The sequence below is a fragment of the Pteropus medius genome, unplaced genomic scaffold (genome assembly GCF_902729225.1).
Source record: "Pteropus medius unplaced genomic scaffold, Ma_sr-lr_union100, whole genome shotgun sequence".
Classification (NCBI taxonomy): Eukaryota; Metazoa; Chordata; class Mammalia; order Chiroptera; family Pteropodidae; genus Pteropus; species Pteropus medius.
The window spans coordinates 20681886-20697365 of NW_024351729.1; the positions used below are offsets into that span (position 1 = coordinate 20681886).

Sequence of the window (15480 nt, forward strand, 5' to 3'; positions counted from 1 at the left end):
AGTTTGGGAGCTGTTCTTCTTTTCGACTTGAAAGACTCTGTCTGCAGGGAAGCCTGGAAGAGGCCAGGAGTGCCAGTGCTTCGTGGCTGGTACACACGCACACACACCTGCCCCGCCCCATCTGTACCCTTAAAGGAGAAATAAAAACACTCTTGATTCCTTGCTGTAGAGGAGACTTAGGGGCGGAGCAGACACAAGGGAGCGGGGAGGCAGGATGATACCACCGAGGGAGAACAGGATGGGGGAAGGAAAACTCACATACGGAAAAGGACACTAGTGGTAGGGAAAGAAATTTTATTTTCAAGCTTTTAAGAGAATAATACAAACAACAGAGAGTTTTAAAAAACCCTAAAAACTAGTTTAAAAAAGTACTTGACAGTGTCCCTTGAATACCCATGGATGACGCAGCCATTGTGCAATGACAACAAGAAACTGCAAGTGACCACCCAGTGGCCTTCCCTGGCAGGGTCCTGGGAACAAGCAGGCAGGGTCAAGGGACAGTGCTCCCTGCCAGGGTCCCTGGGCCTGCCTCATTGCTCAGGAAGGACCAGGGAGCACTGGCGCTGAGAGATTAGCACACTGCCCTCAGGGGAGCGTCCCCAGCAGCAAGGGATGCTTCGACTGCTCTCCACTCCACTCCCGGGGTGCCTCCAGCCCACTTCATCCCGTTCACTGTAGCGGCTCTCCCTGGAGACCCTGGGCAGGGGGTGCCCTGCAGTGGGGTCCCTGGGTTTCAGCATGTGCCAAAGCAGGAGCGGGCATGGCACTGAGCGTGTCCTGGCCATGGTGGGTTTGAGTGGTTGGGAAAGTCGTTCCTGGATTGACAGCTTTGAAGGCTGACGCCACAGCAGCAGAACTGTGCTTGAGATACTCATGGGAAATTTGTACTTTTCTCGTGTGTGTGTGTGTGTGTGTGTGTCTATGTGTGTCTGTGTGTCCTGTAAACATCTTTGAGCCAAATCAACATAAAATAAAGTAACAAGGGCACAAAAAGACATCCATTTCCAAAGCCAAGCCCTCTTTGAGCCCTCCTGAAGTTGGGAGTTCTGGTTTGGAAGGTGTAAAAGGTTTGTATGGGAGGAGGACTCCCTTCCCTCTGGCCACTCATACCAACAAATCCCTCCCTCCGCCGTCCACCCCAGAGTCACGAAAGTTACATGAGTTAGAAAGTCTGCCCCACTCAGAGAAGCCCAGGAGCTGCAAACCTATGTGTCCTTCCAGCCCACACCTGTCCCGCTCCCTCCCACCCACGGCCCATGGATCACGGCCCACGGAGAAAGCCAAACAAGCTCAAGGGTAAAACAAGGCAGGCCACAAGTGCTTTTCCCTGCCTGCGCCCTTTGTATTTTTTCTCCCTCCACACGTGCACACGTGGGCACCGCCACCAGACAGCCCGCTTTCCCCCGAAGCATCCGCTTCTTCCAGGTGTTTGGCGCATGGGCACAACTGGACGATTTTGTCATTGCGTTTTGTTAGGTTCAGTCTGTATTGCACTTCATCGTTGAGTTTGTATTGTTTTTTCTTGCTCTTGTTGGAGAATGGTATTGACTGATTGGAAATCACCAAACTGCTCATGGTGCCAGGCTCACTCACTCCAGCTCCAATCCTGCGCCCAGGCCCCTCAGGCCCCCATCCTCTGCCTACCCTCTGCTCTGGCCCCTGGGGTGACACCTTACCTCCCCACACCTGCCCCCCAGACCAGCGTCCATCCCACCCTCCCCTCTCGTGCACAGTCACAGCCTCCCTTCCAGGTCTTTCCCCTCACACTGTCGTGACCCTCATGACGAGCTCTCGGCTGCTGCCCTGGGGGCTCCGCTGTTCATGAGGTCTTAAGTGACTCAAGATGTGCAGGATGGTGTAAGCACAGTGGTGATCGGACAGAGGGCCTGAGGGGTGGTGGCTGGCTCCCCGGGCAGGGCCTTCCTCAGGGGCCGGGGTGCCTGCAGCCTCCTCCTCTGAGGAGGGGGCATTGGCCTGGATGGATGAGGAGGTCCGGGGGTTTGTCCTGCCTCCTGATTTTTGATCCTCCAGGTCTTTTGTCTTATCATAGTTCAGCACTTTCCACTGCTGGTTGACAGCCTGCCACCGTTTAAAGATGCGGTACACGGAGGGTCCCTCGTGGATGATGAGACCTGAGGCATCGGGGAGAAGAGAAGAACAAAAACCAAGTGAGGGAAAGTATATCACAGTCTCCCTTTATTTATAAACAGACATAGATGCTGGGGGAAGCTGGATTCATACGGTTTGATTTGTTCTTTACAAACCTACCTTTCATCTCCGTGCCGCATGGCTCCATCCCTACATCCCTGGGCTCAGCAAGTCTTTGGTAGGTAGGAGGCGCAGGGTCGCCATACCAGACCCATGAAGTAGCTGAGCACCTACAGTGATGCCTTTACCTACCTCGACTCCACATGCCCACTTCTTCGCTTGACAAACTTTAAATCTCTCATCCATTCGGGTATAATATAAATATCTTTGCCTCCCTCTACCATGTATCCATGGCACCCAGTATTTAGCAGATGTTTAATGAATCATATGCTTTCAAAGGCACCATAAAAGAAACAGCATGGTCGTTCCATACCTGCTGAATGATGTCTGAAATTCTACTGGCTAATTCTTTGCACAGATAGCTACCAAAATACATATGCCTCTGGGAGAAAGAACTTTGATGCAGTTATATTGGCCAGTGGGAAGGTAAAGTCCAAAACGACCACGTCAGACAATTAGGCAAATAAATATTAATTACGTGCCTACTATGTGCCAAATATTAGGGGTGTTGCAGTGAGCAGGAAATGCAGAGTCCTGTCCTCAGAGAACTTACATTCTAGTGGAGAGACACACAGCAGACACATAAACAAGCCAGTGAGACTATTCTGGGTGCTGAAAATGCCGTCAGGAAGATAAAACAGGGTTCAATAGCCACGAGCTGCAGACATTGAGGGTTCTGTTTCCGCAAAAGTGTGGCGGGAAAGGCCTTTCGTGGGAGGGGACGTTTGAGTTGAGACTTAAATGCTGAGAAGGAGGGATCCATGCGAAGATGTGGAAAGAGAGCATTTTAGTGATAGGATCTGCAGGTGCAAAGGCCAGGCGGTGAGAATGATTGCAACATGTCGGGGAAAAGGTCAATCTGGCCAGGGCGCAGTGAATGAGCAGGGACGTGCAGGGAGATAACGGGCGACAGGAGCCAGTCTGCGGTAGGGCCTTGTAGGCCGTGGCAAGGAATGTATATTTTATCCTGAGCATAATGGGAAGCCATTGAAGGGTTGAATAGAGGTAATCATGTGATCTGGTTTACCCTCCAAACGTTCATTCTGGCTCCAGTGAAACAATAAACTGAAGAGCGACAAGAGCAGAAGCAAAAGACCAAGCAGGAAATGATGTAATGACTCCAGTAGGAAATGCCGGTGGCCTAGACAAAGGTGATAGCAGTGGAGACAGTGAGAAATCACTGGAGTCAGGATGTTTGCTAGAGGTAGAGCTGACACGTTGCTGACAGGTGAGGTGTGAGTCAAGAGAAAAATCTGGGCAACTCAGAAGCTTGGGGTGTCAGCAGTCAGCAGTGGTACCGTGCCCTTTACCGAGATGTGGAAAGCACGACTGTAGAGGGGGGTGGGCTTGTGTGGTGGTGGCAGTGACTGCATTTTTTTTCCTATTGGGGCTCCAACAAATTACCATACGTTTAGCGGTTTAAAACAACACAAATGTATTCTCTTATGGTTCTGGAGCTCAGAAGTCTAAAATCAGTCTCACTAGGCTAAAGCAAGGGTGTTAGCAGGGCTGATTCCTTCGGGTGGCTTTGAGGGGAGAATCCATTTCCGTGCCTGTTTCAGCTTCTGGAAGTCACCTGCATTCCTTGCCTCTTCTTTATATCGCTCCACCTCTTTTTTCCAATGTCACATCTACTACTTTCTGTCATCAAATTTCCTTCTGCTCCCCTTATTAAAACACTTGTGTTACATTGGGTCCACCTGAATCTTCCAGGATACTCTCCCCTTTTCAAGATTCTTAAATTACTCATATCTGTAAAGTCCCTTTTGCCATGTAAGGTAACATCAAGGAGCTCCAGAGATTAGGATCTGGGTGTCCTTAGGGGCCATTAATCAGCCTACCACAGTTGATAGTGATATTTTTATCATGGTAAATTTAAGATGTCTGATAAGAAACTCACTAGAAGGGCCAGATAGGCAGTTGGACATATGAGTCTGAACCTTAGGGAGAGGTCTGGCCTGGAGCTAGAAGTCATCAGTGCTGGGGTGGAATTCAAAGCCTTAGTATTAGCCCAGATCTCCTGGGGAGAGAAGGTAGGCAGATGAGAGAAGGCCAAGGACAGCCTGGGGGCTTCTCGTATAGAGGTTGGGTGGCAATTTGATGGAAGTAGAATCAGCTAAGGAGGCTCTGAAGGAGCAATCAATGGTGTAGAGACAAGACTAGCAAGTGTGGAGACCCAGAAGTCTAGAGAAGGATATCTTTCAGAGAAAGAGAACGCGATAACTATGAAATATTGTTGAGAGGTTAGCTCAAGCGAAATGAGGAGTGACCATTGGCTCGGGGGCACAGGTGGAGGTCGGATGGTAGAAGTGATAGTAGGAAAATCAGGTAGTCTCATCCAAGTGCATCTTTATCTTCCAGGAAGTCAACCGCTGTGGTGGAAGGGACAGGAGGAAGTGTTGACAATTTGTGGTGAAAAGAGAAGGTGGGGAATAATTATCTTGGAAACCGGGAAAGTGAATTTACAAAGGAGATGTGGTAGAATTGTCTGAGGGTGTTCGGTGTCCATTTGAAATTTGTGACCTTAAACTTGAAGTGAGTCTAGTCATTGCTTCGGTTTTTCTCACCTTCGACTGCTTGCTAGGTGCATCTGTGGAATGAAAAGAGTTGGATTTAGTTAGTGTAGACTGTTTCTCCAGGCAGGTAAGACAGGAGAGAGCATGAGAATTATGGATGTTTGCAAGACAGTAGTTATTCCACTGGACTGTAGAATCTAGGCTGGGCAGGAGGGAAGTGATAAGGAATAAGGAATAACAAAAAATGGAAAGTTATAGGATCAATGCCAAGAGGTTTCTATGAAGTTGGAGAATTGCCTTTTTCAGCTTAAAGAAGTCACCTGCATTCCTTGCCTTTTCCTTGCAGCCGTCAACAAATCAGTCAACTACAAAGATGGGGGCAATACCCAGAGAATGGGATGTTTAAATCCAGATTTTGGAAGTGCTATGGTTCTTGGCGATGGCAAGGCCGAGGGTGTGACCACTTGAGTGGGGTTGAGGCGGGCTGGAGGAAAGAAACTTTGGAGGAATGAAGAATTGGATGGATTATCAGCATCAGCCACCCTCAGTGCTATCAGACCAACTGCTCCCTTTTTATAACGAATGTATTTTAATACTTCCTCTCTGATCTTGAAATGAAATTCATAAGATAATATAAATCACTAGGGTTTATTTTATTTTTTTTAATGAGTATAATGCCCTAACAAATAAAGAAAAACAAAGGGGGGTCATTTATAAGACAGTGTAAATTTACGTATAGATTCTTGGACACAACTATATTTAAAAAGAAATTAAAAACCTCATACATTTCCAAATGCCCCCTGGGGGATGGACCACCTCAGCTGAGAACCACGGACCTATAGAGGTGCGTAAGTCAGGAATGGTGGGAGGGAGCGTGTTAGCCAGGTACATCAAGGAACGTTAGTAGGTGGCCAGCAGCCAACAGCATCAAGAAGGGAAAAGAGATGGGAACATATGATGACATGCACCTCAAAGGGGCAGAAGCTCCTGAAGGATAAAGAAAGAAAGGCAGTTTGGTAGTAATGAGGAGCAAGGAGGACATGGACCCCACCTCCAGGACCCACAGAATAAGTATATGGGAGAAAAAGCAGCCACCACTGGAGACAGCCATACAAGAAACAATGTCCTCAGGAGACAGATAGGTTGCAGTGAAAGGGAGGGGAAAGTAACACTCGGAGGAGTGGATGCCAGCGATGGACCATGAGGTCCAGAGAACACAGTGGAAGGGCTGGGAAGATGGGGCTGGTGAAGGGAAGAGCAAAACAGGAAAGTGGTTGTTTGTATCATTAGCGTGGTCTTGGAGGCTGAGACCTGTGACGGTGAGTGACATGATCGGAGATGAAGCACGATAGGATTTACAGCAACTGTAAATCTAGGGGCTGCTGGTGTGGACTCTGGGGGCAGGAGCTGACTCCCAAGAGCAAACAGCAGTGAGTCACTCCGGCCTCCTCAGTGTCAAGCAAAGAGAGTGGAGGGGAACACCTCAAAGCCTCTCCAACCTCTAACACACTGATTCTAGGAGGCGAGACAGCTACCTGCTGCCATTCTTTCCTCCACTATTCTAACAGCTTCTGAAATTGCACTTTGTGCAACAAGTCTTCAAAGGTTCATCGAAGGAGAGACAGTAGTTTCTTAATCTGCCGGGTATGTACCCCTTGAGGATCTGATGAAAACTAAGAACTATCTCCCTGGGAAAAGACCAGACATACAAATGGTCCTTATAATTTTAAGGAGTTTATGTCTTCTGCAAACAACCTGTGGACCCCTTGATCTGGCCTGCCTGATTCTGGACAAGTAGACTTCCTCTTTGCCCTCTGTCTCACTCCTTCCCAATGTGCCAACTCCTATCACTTTTTTCATCCTTTTGAATATGTGCCTACGCACCGTGGCACTGCAGCATTCATTTATTCCATAAGCCTTGTTTGAACACTGCTATACTCTGTCCTCTAAATCATAAGCCTCTAGAGGACAGGTATGGTGAGGCTTGGGAAGCTAACATGGTCCTAGGTACTAATGAAGCCTTGGTGACGACAGAGAAGACGGGGGCCTCAGGGAGAGAAGCAGCATCTTTTGAAGCCCAGGGAGAGAAGCATCATCTTTTGAAGCCCCAAACTAACTCTTTCCAACCAGAGCCATTACACTTGATTCTTAATTAGCTTCTCGATCAAACAATTTTACCCTGATTGAAGAGGGTGGCTCAAATTTTTGGTCTGAATGCTGCCTTCTAATTATCTAACTGTCTCATTTTCAGAAAGTAATTAAACCATTTTAATAGATAGGTGGCTGAAGGGGAGGAAGGTGCACCTGTTTGTGTAGATTATGCTTGTTCGGCAAAAGTTGGAAAAGCACAAACTACGTTATTCACATCTACTCCCTTGACCTTCCTCTGCTTCCTGCTCTGCAAAGTACTTATTGATTCCTTGGGTGGCAGAATTTTTTTAATGGAGGAAGATGGGTGGGGCTCATCTGATAGAGACAGGTAAAGTGGGCAAGGTTGAAGGGATGGAAGAGAAATAAGATGGGTGGAAGTGGCACAGAGAATGGAGAGAGAGAGAGAGAGAGAAAGAGAGAGAGACTGAGAATGATATTAGAATAGGAGGAAAGAAGGCTATTGGTGAAAGGAGGTAGAGAAGTAGCAGAAGAAAATGGAAAATCAGAAGCCATGGTAATAGCAGAAACCCAGTAAGTTTTGATTGAGTCCTTTTCTGGGGTTTTCTAATTAATTTAACAAGAGTACTTCTCAAACTTTAGCATGCATCAGAATCAGCCAGGGAGCTTGTTAAAATACAGATTCCCAGGCCCATCTCCAGAAAGTCTGACTCAGTAGATCTGAGGTGAAGCCTAAGAATTTGCATTTCTAAGAAGCTCCCAGGTAACGGCGATGCTGCCAGGTGTGGACTGCACTGGAGTAGCACCACCTAGAACATGGTCCTTATCCTGGCCTACTCCTTCGCAAAAGGCTCTAAACTGTGACTAAAAATATATATATATATTATAAATAAAAGAAATACTCTACTTCCGGATGTGACAGACATAAAAATGTAAGGCCACTGGAGAAAAGGCTACTTCCTCTCTTAGACCCAAGGACCTTGGAGCCCCACAATTCAGAGTCAACTCACCGATGAATATGTATTGACCATTCAAAGCACCTGCCACTTACTAGCCTTGTGGCTCTAGGTAAGTTAATTCCTCTTTCCGAGCCTCAGTTTTCTTATCAGTAAATTGGGGCTGATGCTCCTTCCTGATACAGGGCTGTTATGAGATTAAATAAGGTAATCTGTGTGCTGATGGCTGGCCCAGTCCTGGGCACACATTTAAAACTCAGTGCCACATGGTATTGTTGTTGGGCTGGAGGAGATCACAGGACAGAAGAAGCCCACTCATACCTCTTCCTCCTTCTTTATTGCCAACCCCACCCCCAAACATAAGCACCTGTTCTTCTGTCTCCTTACTGTCCTTCCCAGTCCTTGGCCTGAGTCATTGTTTATCAATGAATAACATGCTAGAACTGAAAGGAGCTCCAGAGACTGATTCTACTGAGGTGGAGACGAGCCTCGTACCCGCGTCGCCTCTCCCACCAAGTGCCAGTGAAGGGGTGCTCCCCACCTCTGAAGAATTACCCACTGTAGACAACTGTGGGGCAAGACTTAGCCTGAAGCCCCACCATTGCCAAGCACTCATCTTCCAGGTGCTCCCCCCTCGAGGGGCTAGCAAGTCCCATTAGAACCTGCACTAAAGGCAAGTGTGAAAGAGAAACCAATAGAACCAGCTATCTTGGGCGGGTTCACAAGGTGCCGCCGGGAGAGGCCAGCCTGACAAGGACACCAGCCCAATATTCTCCAGGGATACAGCTTCATGCTTCTCACAAGTGGAGCCTGGCTGTACTTCGGGCACCTCCCTGAGGAGGTGGTGAGATCTGGATCCAGGGGCCCCATTTGGACAGGCTCACCTTGACTCTAATGCTCTGAGTTTGATAGATGCTTTGAGTCACCCAACTCTTCCAGCAACAAAGACTCAACCAGCGGAGGATGCTGAAAGCATTCTATTAGAGTGAATCAAAGCTACCTTCTCCTGTTTGCATCTCTCGGTGACTTGTCAGTGCCCAGGGAGAAGTCGTCCCCTTGGAAGTGACTTCTGAAAGAGTTCCCTTCCTAGCAGGGCCCCTGCTGGGCCAGTTGACCTTGGTGAAGCTGTACAGTGTTTCTCAATGCGTCAAACTGAGAGCATTCCAGTCATTCTGCTGGAAAATCACTGAAGGCTGAGACTTCAGAATGAAGTGAGCTTAACTCAGGAGGACTGCGTAGGAGAGAGAAATATCCTGGAGCACCAAAGAGCCTTGCTTCAGTATAACCGAGAGGTCTATTCCGGGAAGTGCGTGTGAAGTTATGCCCTGAGATACTGTAGATTTTTTCTGTGGAGTTTCTTTATGAAGCTTAGAGCTCTCGCTGTCTGGATAGATACAGAAGAATTGTATTTCTCAGCCTTTCTGGATGGTGACGATGAAGGTCATGGTCTGTGATGATGATGATGATGATGGTGGTGGTGATGGTGACAACGCAATATTTATTGAATGATTACTATGTTCTGTCACTCTAAAAGGGCTTTGAAAATGTAATCTACTTTTCACAGAAACCCTGTTTGATAGGTGATATTATCTCTACTTTACAGGAGAGGACACTGAGATCAGAGAAGCTAAATGTCTTGCCTAAAGATACACAGCTTGTACATGAAGTGAGACATAAATTCTGTGTTCACCAGAAACAGAACAATGCCATGTGTCTGGGCTGCTTCCTCCTCTATGCTCAAGGTCAGGCGCTTACCCCAGAAAGCACAGCTGGAGAGGAAATGATTTTTTTTGAAATTATGTATGTGTATGTGTATGTAGTTTCTATTTGAATTCGCAATATGTTTTAATACATGTTACATTGTTAATACAGAGTGATTAAGGATGTGGGCTTTGGAATCAGATAAAACGAGGTTCTAATTATATAACCTTAGTTGATTTACCTCTTAGCCTCAGTTTTCACATTAGAAAAATGGGCGTTATAGTAGTAACTATATCAAAGGGTTGTAGAGAATAAATAAGATAAGGCACACAATGCACTTTCACAGTGTTTGGTACATAATGAATAATAAGTATTGCTTATTATTTTATTTTCACTATTATTAAATATTACAAGATTTCCTTTTAAAGGAGTTATTGTAAAGGTACAGAAGTAGTTTATTTATGCAAACATGCCCAACTTCTATATTCAAAAAGAGTTTTGTCTTAAAATTCTTAGAATTTTAAAAGATTACCCTTGGGAACTGTAATATTTTCTCTTAGGCTATCCTAGCTTAGAACATTTCTAGAAATCTCTCAGTGAGATAGGCTTTTTTTGTGACAGAAATGACAAATTGTCCACCCAAAATTCATACTTCTCTTCCTTAATACAGAGCTGCCACTGAAAAGAAATTATTTTCAGCCCTTTCAACCCAGGTGGAGCCAGGTGACTGGTAGTGAATGTGAGCAGGAGTCAGGCCAAGGTTTAGAAAATGGGTATTGAGGGAGAAAGCATGTGTGTCTGTGTCTGTGTATCCCTTAACCATGTTCTCTTTTTATTTTCTATTAGCTGGAGATAAAAGATTCAAAAGCCTGAGGGGACTGTGGAGCCACAAGGTGGAAGGGACATGGGCCCCTGAATCTCTGTGTGGAGAACTCCCCACAGATCAGAAACTTCTATTGCATGAAACCACTGAAATCTGGGGCCTTGTGTTTTTACACATCTGGCCGAGTTATCCGAACTGAAATATCGAGGGAGGAAAGCAGATTTGGGCATGTTTCATGTGGTCCCCAAAATGTATTAGTTGGCCCGAATATCTACCTTATTTACCAAATTGGGCTATTTCTAGCCACAAACCCACCGTCAATGGACAGACATGCCACTCCTGAATCTGTTCTAAAGACCGTGCTGGAGGCACTGAAGACAGCTCTCAAAAGGTGATCCTAAAATACTTTGAGCCCTGTCAGCACAACTGGATTAAGTGAATTGCCTCCCAACGGGTCTCTTTGAGGGGGACAGTGCTCCTTTGGTATGCTTGCTTCTAAATCAGTCATCTTCATCCTCCAGGCATCCAGCAGCTCAGCTGTGGAGAGAGGTGGTTGGACATGGGAAGCCCTGGAGGGGTGAGGAAGGGAGTGGATGGGGTATGAGTTACCAGTTAATCCAGGTAAGTAATCGGGTAAGTCACACGCAGATGAGGGAACATGGACTGAGCATCACTCACTCATTTACACAATTGATGTTCATCAGTTGTTTGGCCTGGGCCGACACTACTGAGAATCCCCCACAGACACCATCGCCAACCCCTGAGAGCTATGGTATCTTCTCACAATGGAAATAACTTCAGAACCTTAGAATGTCAGACCTAGAGGACCTCGGAAGTTATCAGGTTCAACCCTCTCATTTTACAGATGAGTGAACTGAGTAGTAGAAAGAGAAGTAGCTTGCCTGAGGTCAGACAGAGAGGCAGCTGGTAGCTAATCTGGTTTTCAGACCTAGATTGTCTCCCTCCTAGTCTCTTCTGCTGCACCAGGCTGCCTCCTCCAAATCTTCAGTTTCCTAATCAAGAATTAAGAGGTCTGACAGGCAGAGTCATTTCTAGCCCAAAGGAGAGAAAAAAGGAAGGAATCTTTGTGGTGCGTGTGTTTTATAGTTAATGCGAATTAAAACCACATTTCAAAAATAACGTTTTTACAGTGCTGCTGCCCCTACCTCCTTCCTACTTGCTCTAAATCAGGATTTGAATCCCCTTATCTCGGAGGACAGATACCAGGTATCTCTAAATCCTAGGAAAGAACCTAAATGGACAGCACACAGAGGAAGCTTAAACAAAAAGAATTTCTATAATCTTGTTAATTACCATATTTGAGTATTTTAAAGATTTGGAACAATCTCAGAAATGTTGCTCCCTTCCCTTCCCTTGGCCCACTGCTCTCACAAGTAAAAAACAAACAAGATAAGGATGAGGTCCTCATTTTTGCAGAGTTGACTTTTTGGTGGCCAATCCCGTGGTTCTGTGGAGTGAAAAAAAAAAATGTTTTTGGTGCCAAAGACCTTAATTAATTTGCTCTTGTTAAATTCTAATAATTTGACCTACTGGAGCAGAGAATGTCCCATTTGTTTTCCGTGAGGCTCTGTCAGTGTCTCTGCTGGGGCAGACAACGTCATTAGAGATGACGGAAGAGGAGGCAGGTGGAACGAGGACATTCGATGTAATCAGATCTTCTCATTGAGGGGACACGAACGAGGGGACCCAAAAGCTTCAAGAAGAAGCACTGTTCCAAATAACAGCAGACTCTCAATTATGTGAGGACGCAGGGTCAGGGTCTCCAGGCTGTGACTGGATTCAGGTTTTAACAGCCCTAGCAAACCTTCATTGAGGGTCTACTACAAGCAGAATCTACCCTGATCAAGTGCCTCCTAGCCTGGTCACTGATATTTATGACCGCCTGCTCCTTCATGTATGCCATCATATTCAGTCCTCTCAATAATGCCTGAAGATGGTGTTATTATCCTATTTCACAGATAAGGAAAGGGAATCAGAGACTTTTGCTGGGACCCTGGAAACTATGCCAAGGTGAACTCTACACCCACTGTTGTGAGTCTCACCCCCTTCCTTATGAGCTATCATTTGGGGGCCAGGAGACTAGCCTTGGACTAGAATATGGAGTGTGGCAAGGACTCATCTGCACAGCTAAGCCAGATCTGCCTGGTGGAGGATGTGGTTCCTGCCCTACATCCTTCTAAGTGAATCTGGTACCAAGTGTGCCCTCTGGTAGTTCTGAGAATCTGAATGCCTAGTCGAGCCTAAAAATAAAGACATCCCAGGTAGACACTGCAGGTGGCACCTGATTCTCCCTTCCACAGAGCCCCTCAAGAGCTGATACTTTTACAACCACTTGTGCAGTGCGTGTTTTCTCTCAACTAGGCAGAACACTGCAGTGAAGAAGTGACGTATCCTTGAACTTCACCCTGAAAACCACTATCATCACTACTGAGCATCATCACCACCATCAAAATCACCATTATCACATCTACCACAAGAATCTGCTTGTGCATCCCAACAACTGCCCGCAACCTCCCTCTCCCTTCTCTTGACCCCTGGTCGCTCCTTTTTAAATTTTGTCTCCCAGCATTTTCGCCACTGCACAGCCTCTCCTGGGAAAACACTGAACTGGGAGCTCTACTCTGCTGCCTGAGTCAGCCTAAGACAGATCCTTCAGTCTCAGAGTTTTGCCATCTGAAAAATGGGAAGACTATTCCTTGACCCCGGGGGCATGCTCTGGAACTGAATTAGCTTCATTTACAATCAACGATATAGAGTTATCTAAACTCTTTAAAGATTAGATAATCTAAATATCATTGTATCTGACCATTTTTGGATGGCACCAAAGAGCAGTCAGGGTCTTTATGCATTCCTCTCCCATCCAATGGCTGTCTCCAAGAAGTCGCTGGCTTGTCAGAGCAGAATGGGTAAATTAGGGTGTAGTTGTGCATCTGGGAAATTGTTTTCGTAAAAGCTTAGAAGTAAGGAAAACAGTGTGAAAACTCTCAATCTTTAGCTCACTCTCTTTGTCCCAGAAACTGAGTGACTGCGTGCCACATGTATGTAAGAAGAGAAAGAATTAGAGAGATAGAAGTGAGCCAAAGGAGAAGCAGGCAGAGAAAGAGGAGCAAAGAAAGATACAAAGGAGTAGACGGTGCCTTGGAGCCCTACTCAGGAGGAGACACTATGAGCAGGAGATGCCAGAGCACCAGGCAGGCCGGAGCAGGGGTGCTAGGTGCTGAGACCCACAGGGGTTAGGCATGTTTGTGGGGGCCCCTCCTATAAGTGGGCCCAGGTGTACCAGTCACAGATGGCATCTGTAGGTATCCCATAAGTGACACTGCGGGACTTCTGCTAGCTGATGCAAGAGGGCTAATGGAAAGAGCACTTGACTGATGGAACGAGGACTTGCTTCTAATCCCAGCTGAGCAATCCTTGAGCAGATTACTTCCCTTTTCTGGGACCCAGTTCTCCCAACTGCAAAACAAGGAAGCTGTACTGATCGATTGTATGATTTCTTCTATGTTCAGTTCTCTCAGTCTTCAAATCTATGGAGCCCTGAATGGTAGATGGTATTTGTGCTTCTCTCTCACCCATGTTCCCACCAGGAGAGGAGGAGTATACTTCCCTGCCCACCACCTCTTTGATGTGGGGCTTTGATGTTGGTGACTCGCATTGGCCAACGCCTATGGGTAGAAGGAGCAGTGTGCCTGTCCTGAGCAGAAGCTTTGAGAAGCCTTGCAAGCTTTAATCAGCCCTCTTGTGCTCCTGCACTTGGCTAGGAGAAGAATATACTCTCATGGTCTCTGCTTCCTTAGCCTGGGTTAGAGCACCAAGAGACACTCAGCAGGCCCAAACCCAGTGCACAGTCAGAAGCTAAGCCCGGCCAAGCCCAGCAGAGCCACAGCCATCTCACAGACCATTGAATGGGAAATAAATGCTTGTTGTTATAAGGCCCTGCAATTTTGGAGTTGTTTGTTACTGTTACTGCAGCCCACGCTGAGTAATACACCATGTGACAGGAAAGCATGTCTCGTAGGAGCTCACATCAGGGACAGATCAAAAGCTTGCCTGAAGGAGAATGAAGGGCAGCTGGAGGGGCCCCTACAGGAAGGCCCTTCACTGCTTCCCCTTCCATGCCAGAGCCCTATGCCTCCATATGGAGACACACCTGGTTTCTGGCATCAACAACTCAAGCCTCAGCAGGAGTAGGAAACGAGTTTTGTGGGAGAGGGAGCTAAATTAGAATGCCTCAAAGTCAAATTCCTCCCATTAACAGTCCTCTCTCTTCCACAGCCCTCCACACCTGGGCGGTCTTTCTTTCAGCGCCTACGTGCCATCATTAAAAGTCTCTTAAACTGGGGGTTGATGTATTGGTTTAGCTAGCATGGAGAGGCAGCAAGATGCAGACAAGCATACAAGTCCCACTATCACTGGTCTCTGGCTACTGTAATCTGTATGCAAATCTACAGCATCTCTGATTCTAATATTAAAGGATCTCAGAGAAACGCACGTTAATATCATGCCAGTCAAATTCTAGCTAATAGAGGTTTTCCTGCCAAATGGAGTAGTATAGCATATTTGATATAATACACAAAGGAATGCCCAAACAGGACAACTGTGGAACACTAACGCTGTCAGCACTATGGCTCGGGGTGGCGGGGAGTCATCTGACAGTTTCCGGTAGGATGTGCAACCAGTGCTTAAGCATGCTTCATGTCACTCAGAGAAAGCCAGGACCATTCCCCACCTCCTCAGTTACTTGGGAAAAACAAATCATTTCTTGGGAAAAACAAAAAGACCCAGCCCTCCACCAACCAACCTAACATGATGGAAGAGAGGGGAGCAGAGGTTTTGGAATGAGATATGGAAGAACTCAAATGACAGGTTTCCAACTTTTTCCTAAAACACTGACGCTTTTAAACAGAATCTTACCTAGAATGGAAATATATGTAAAGAGATAAAAGTACAGAAGCTCAGGAGAAGCAGGGGTGAAGAGGCAGAGCCTGTCTGGGCAGCATCCCCTCCCTGCCTCAGGAAGGTGGGTCCTGAAGCCATGTGTGGAACCCTGGGGCCACAAACAGTTTGAAAACCATTAGACTAGAGA

At 46.6% G+C, this 15480-nt stretch overlaps 1 protein-coding gene across 2 annotated transcripts in view; it reads right to left on the minus strand.

The window, feature by feature from the left end:
* Positions 1-285: 285 nt before the first annotated feature.
* Positions 286-15480, minus strand: part of MARCHF4 (membrane associated ring-CH-type finger 4) — a 93646-nt gene continuing 78451 nt past the window's right edge. The window contains exon 5 of one of the 2 annotated variants that reach the window (XM_039844723.1): positions 286-2132. In XM_039844723.1, the coding sequence (XP_039700657.1) occupies positions 1762-2132 (371 nt within the window). In that variant the 3' untranslated portion in view covers positions 286-1761. Of the gene's footprint in view, positions 2133-3715; positions 4859-15480 lie in introns of those variants that run through there. The other variant, XM_039844724.1, reaches the window with a different exon arrangement.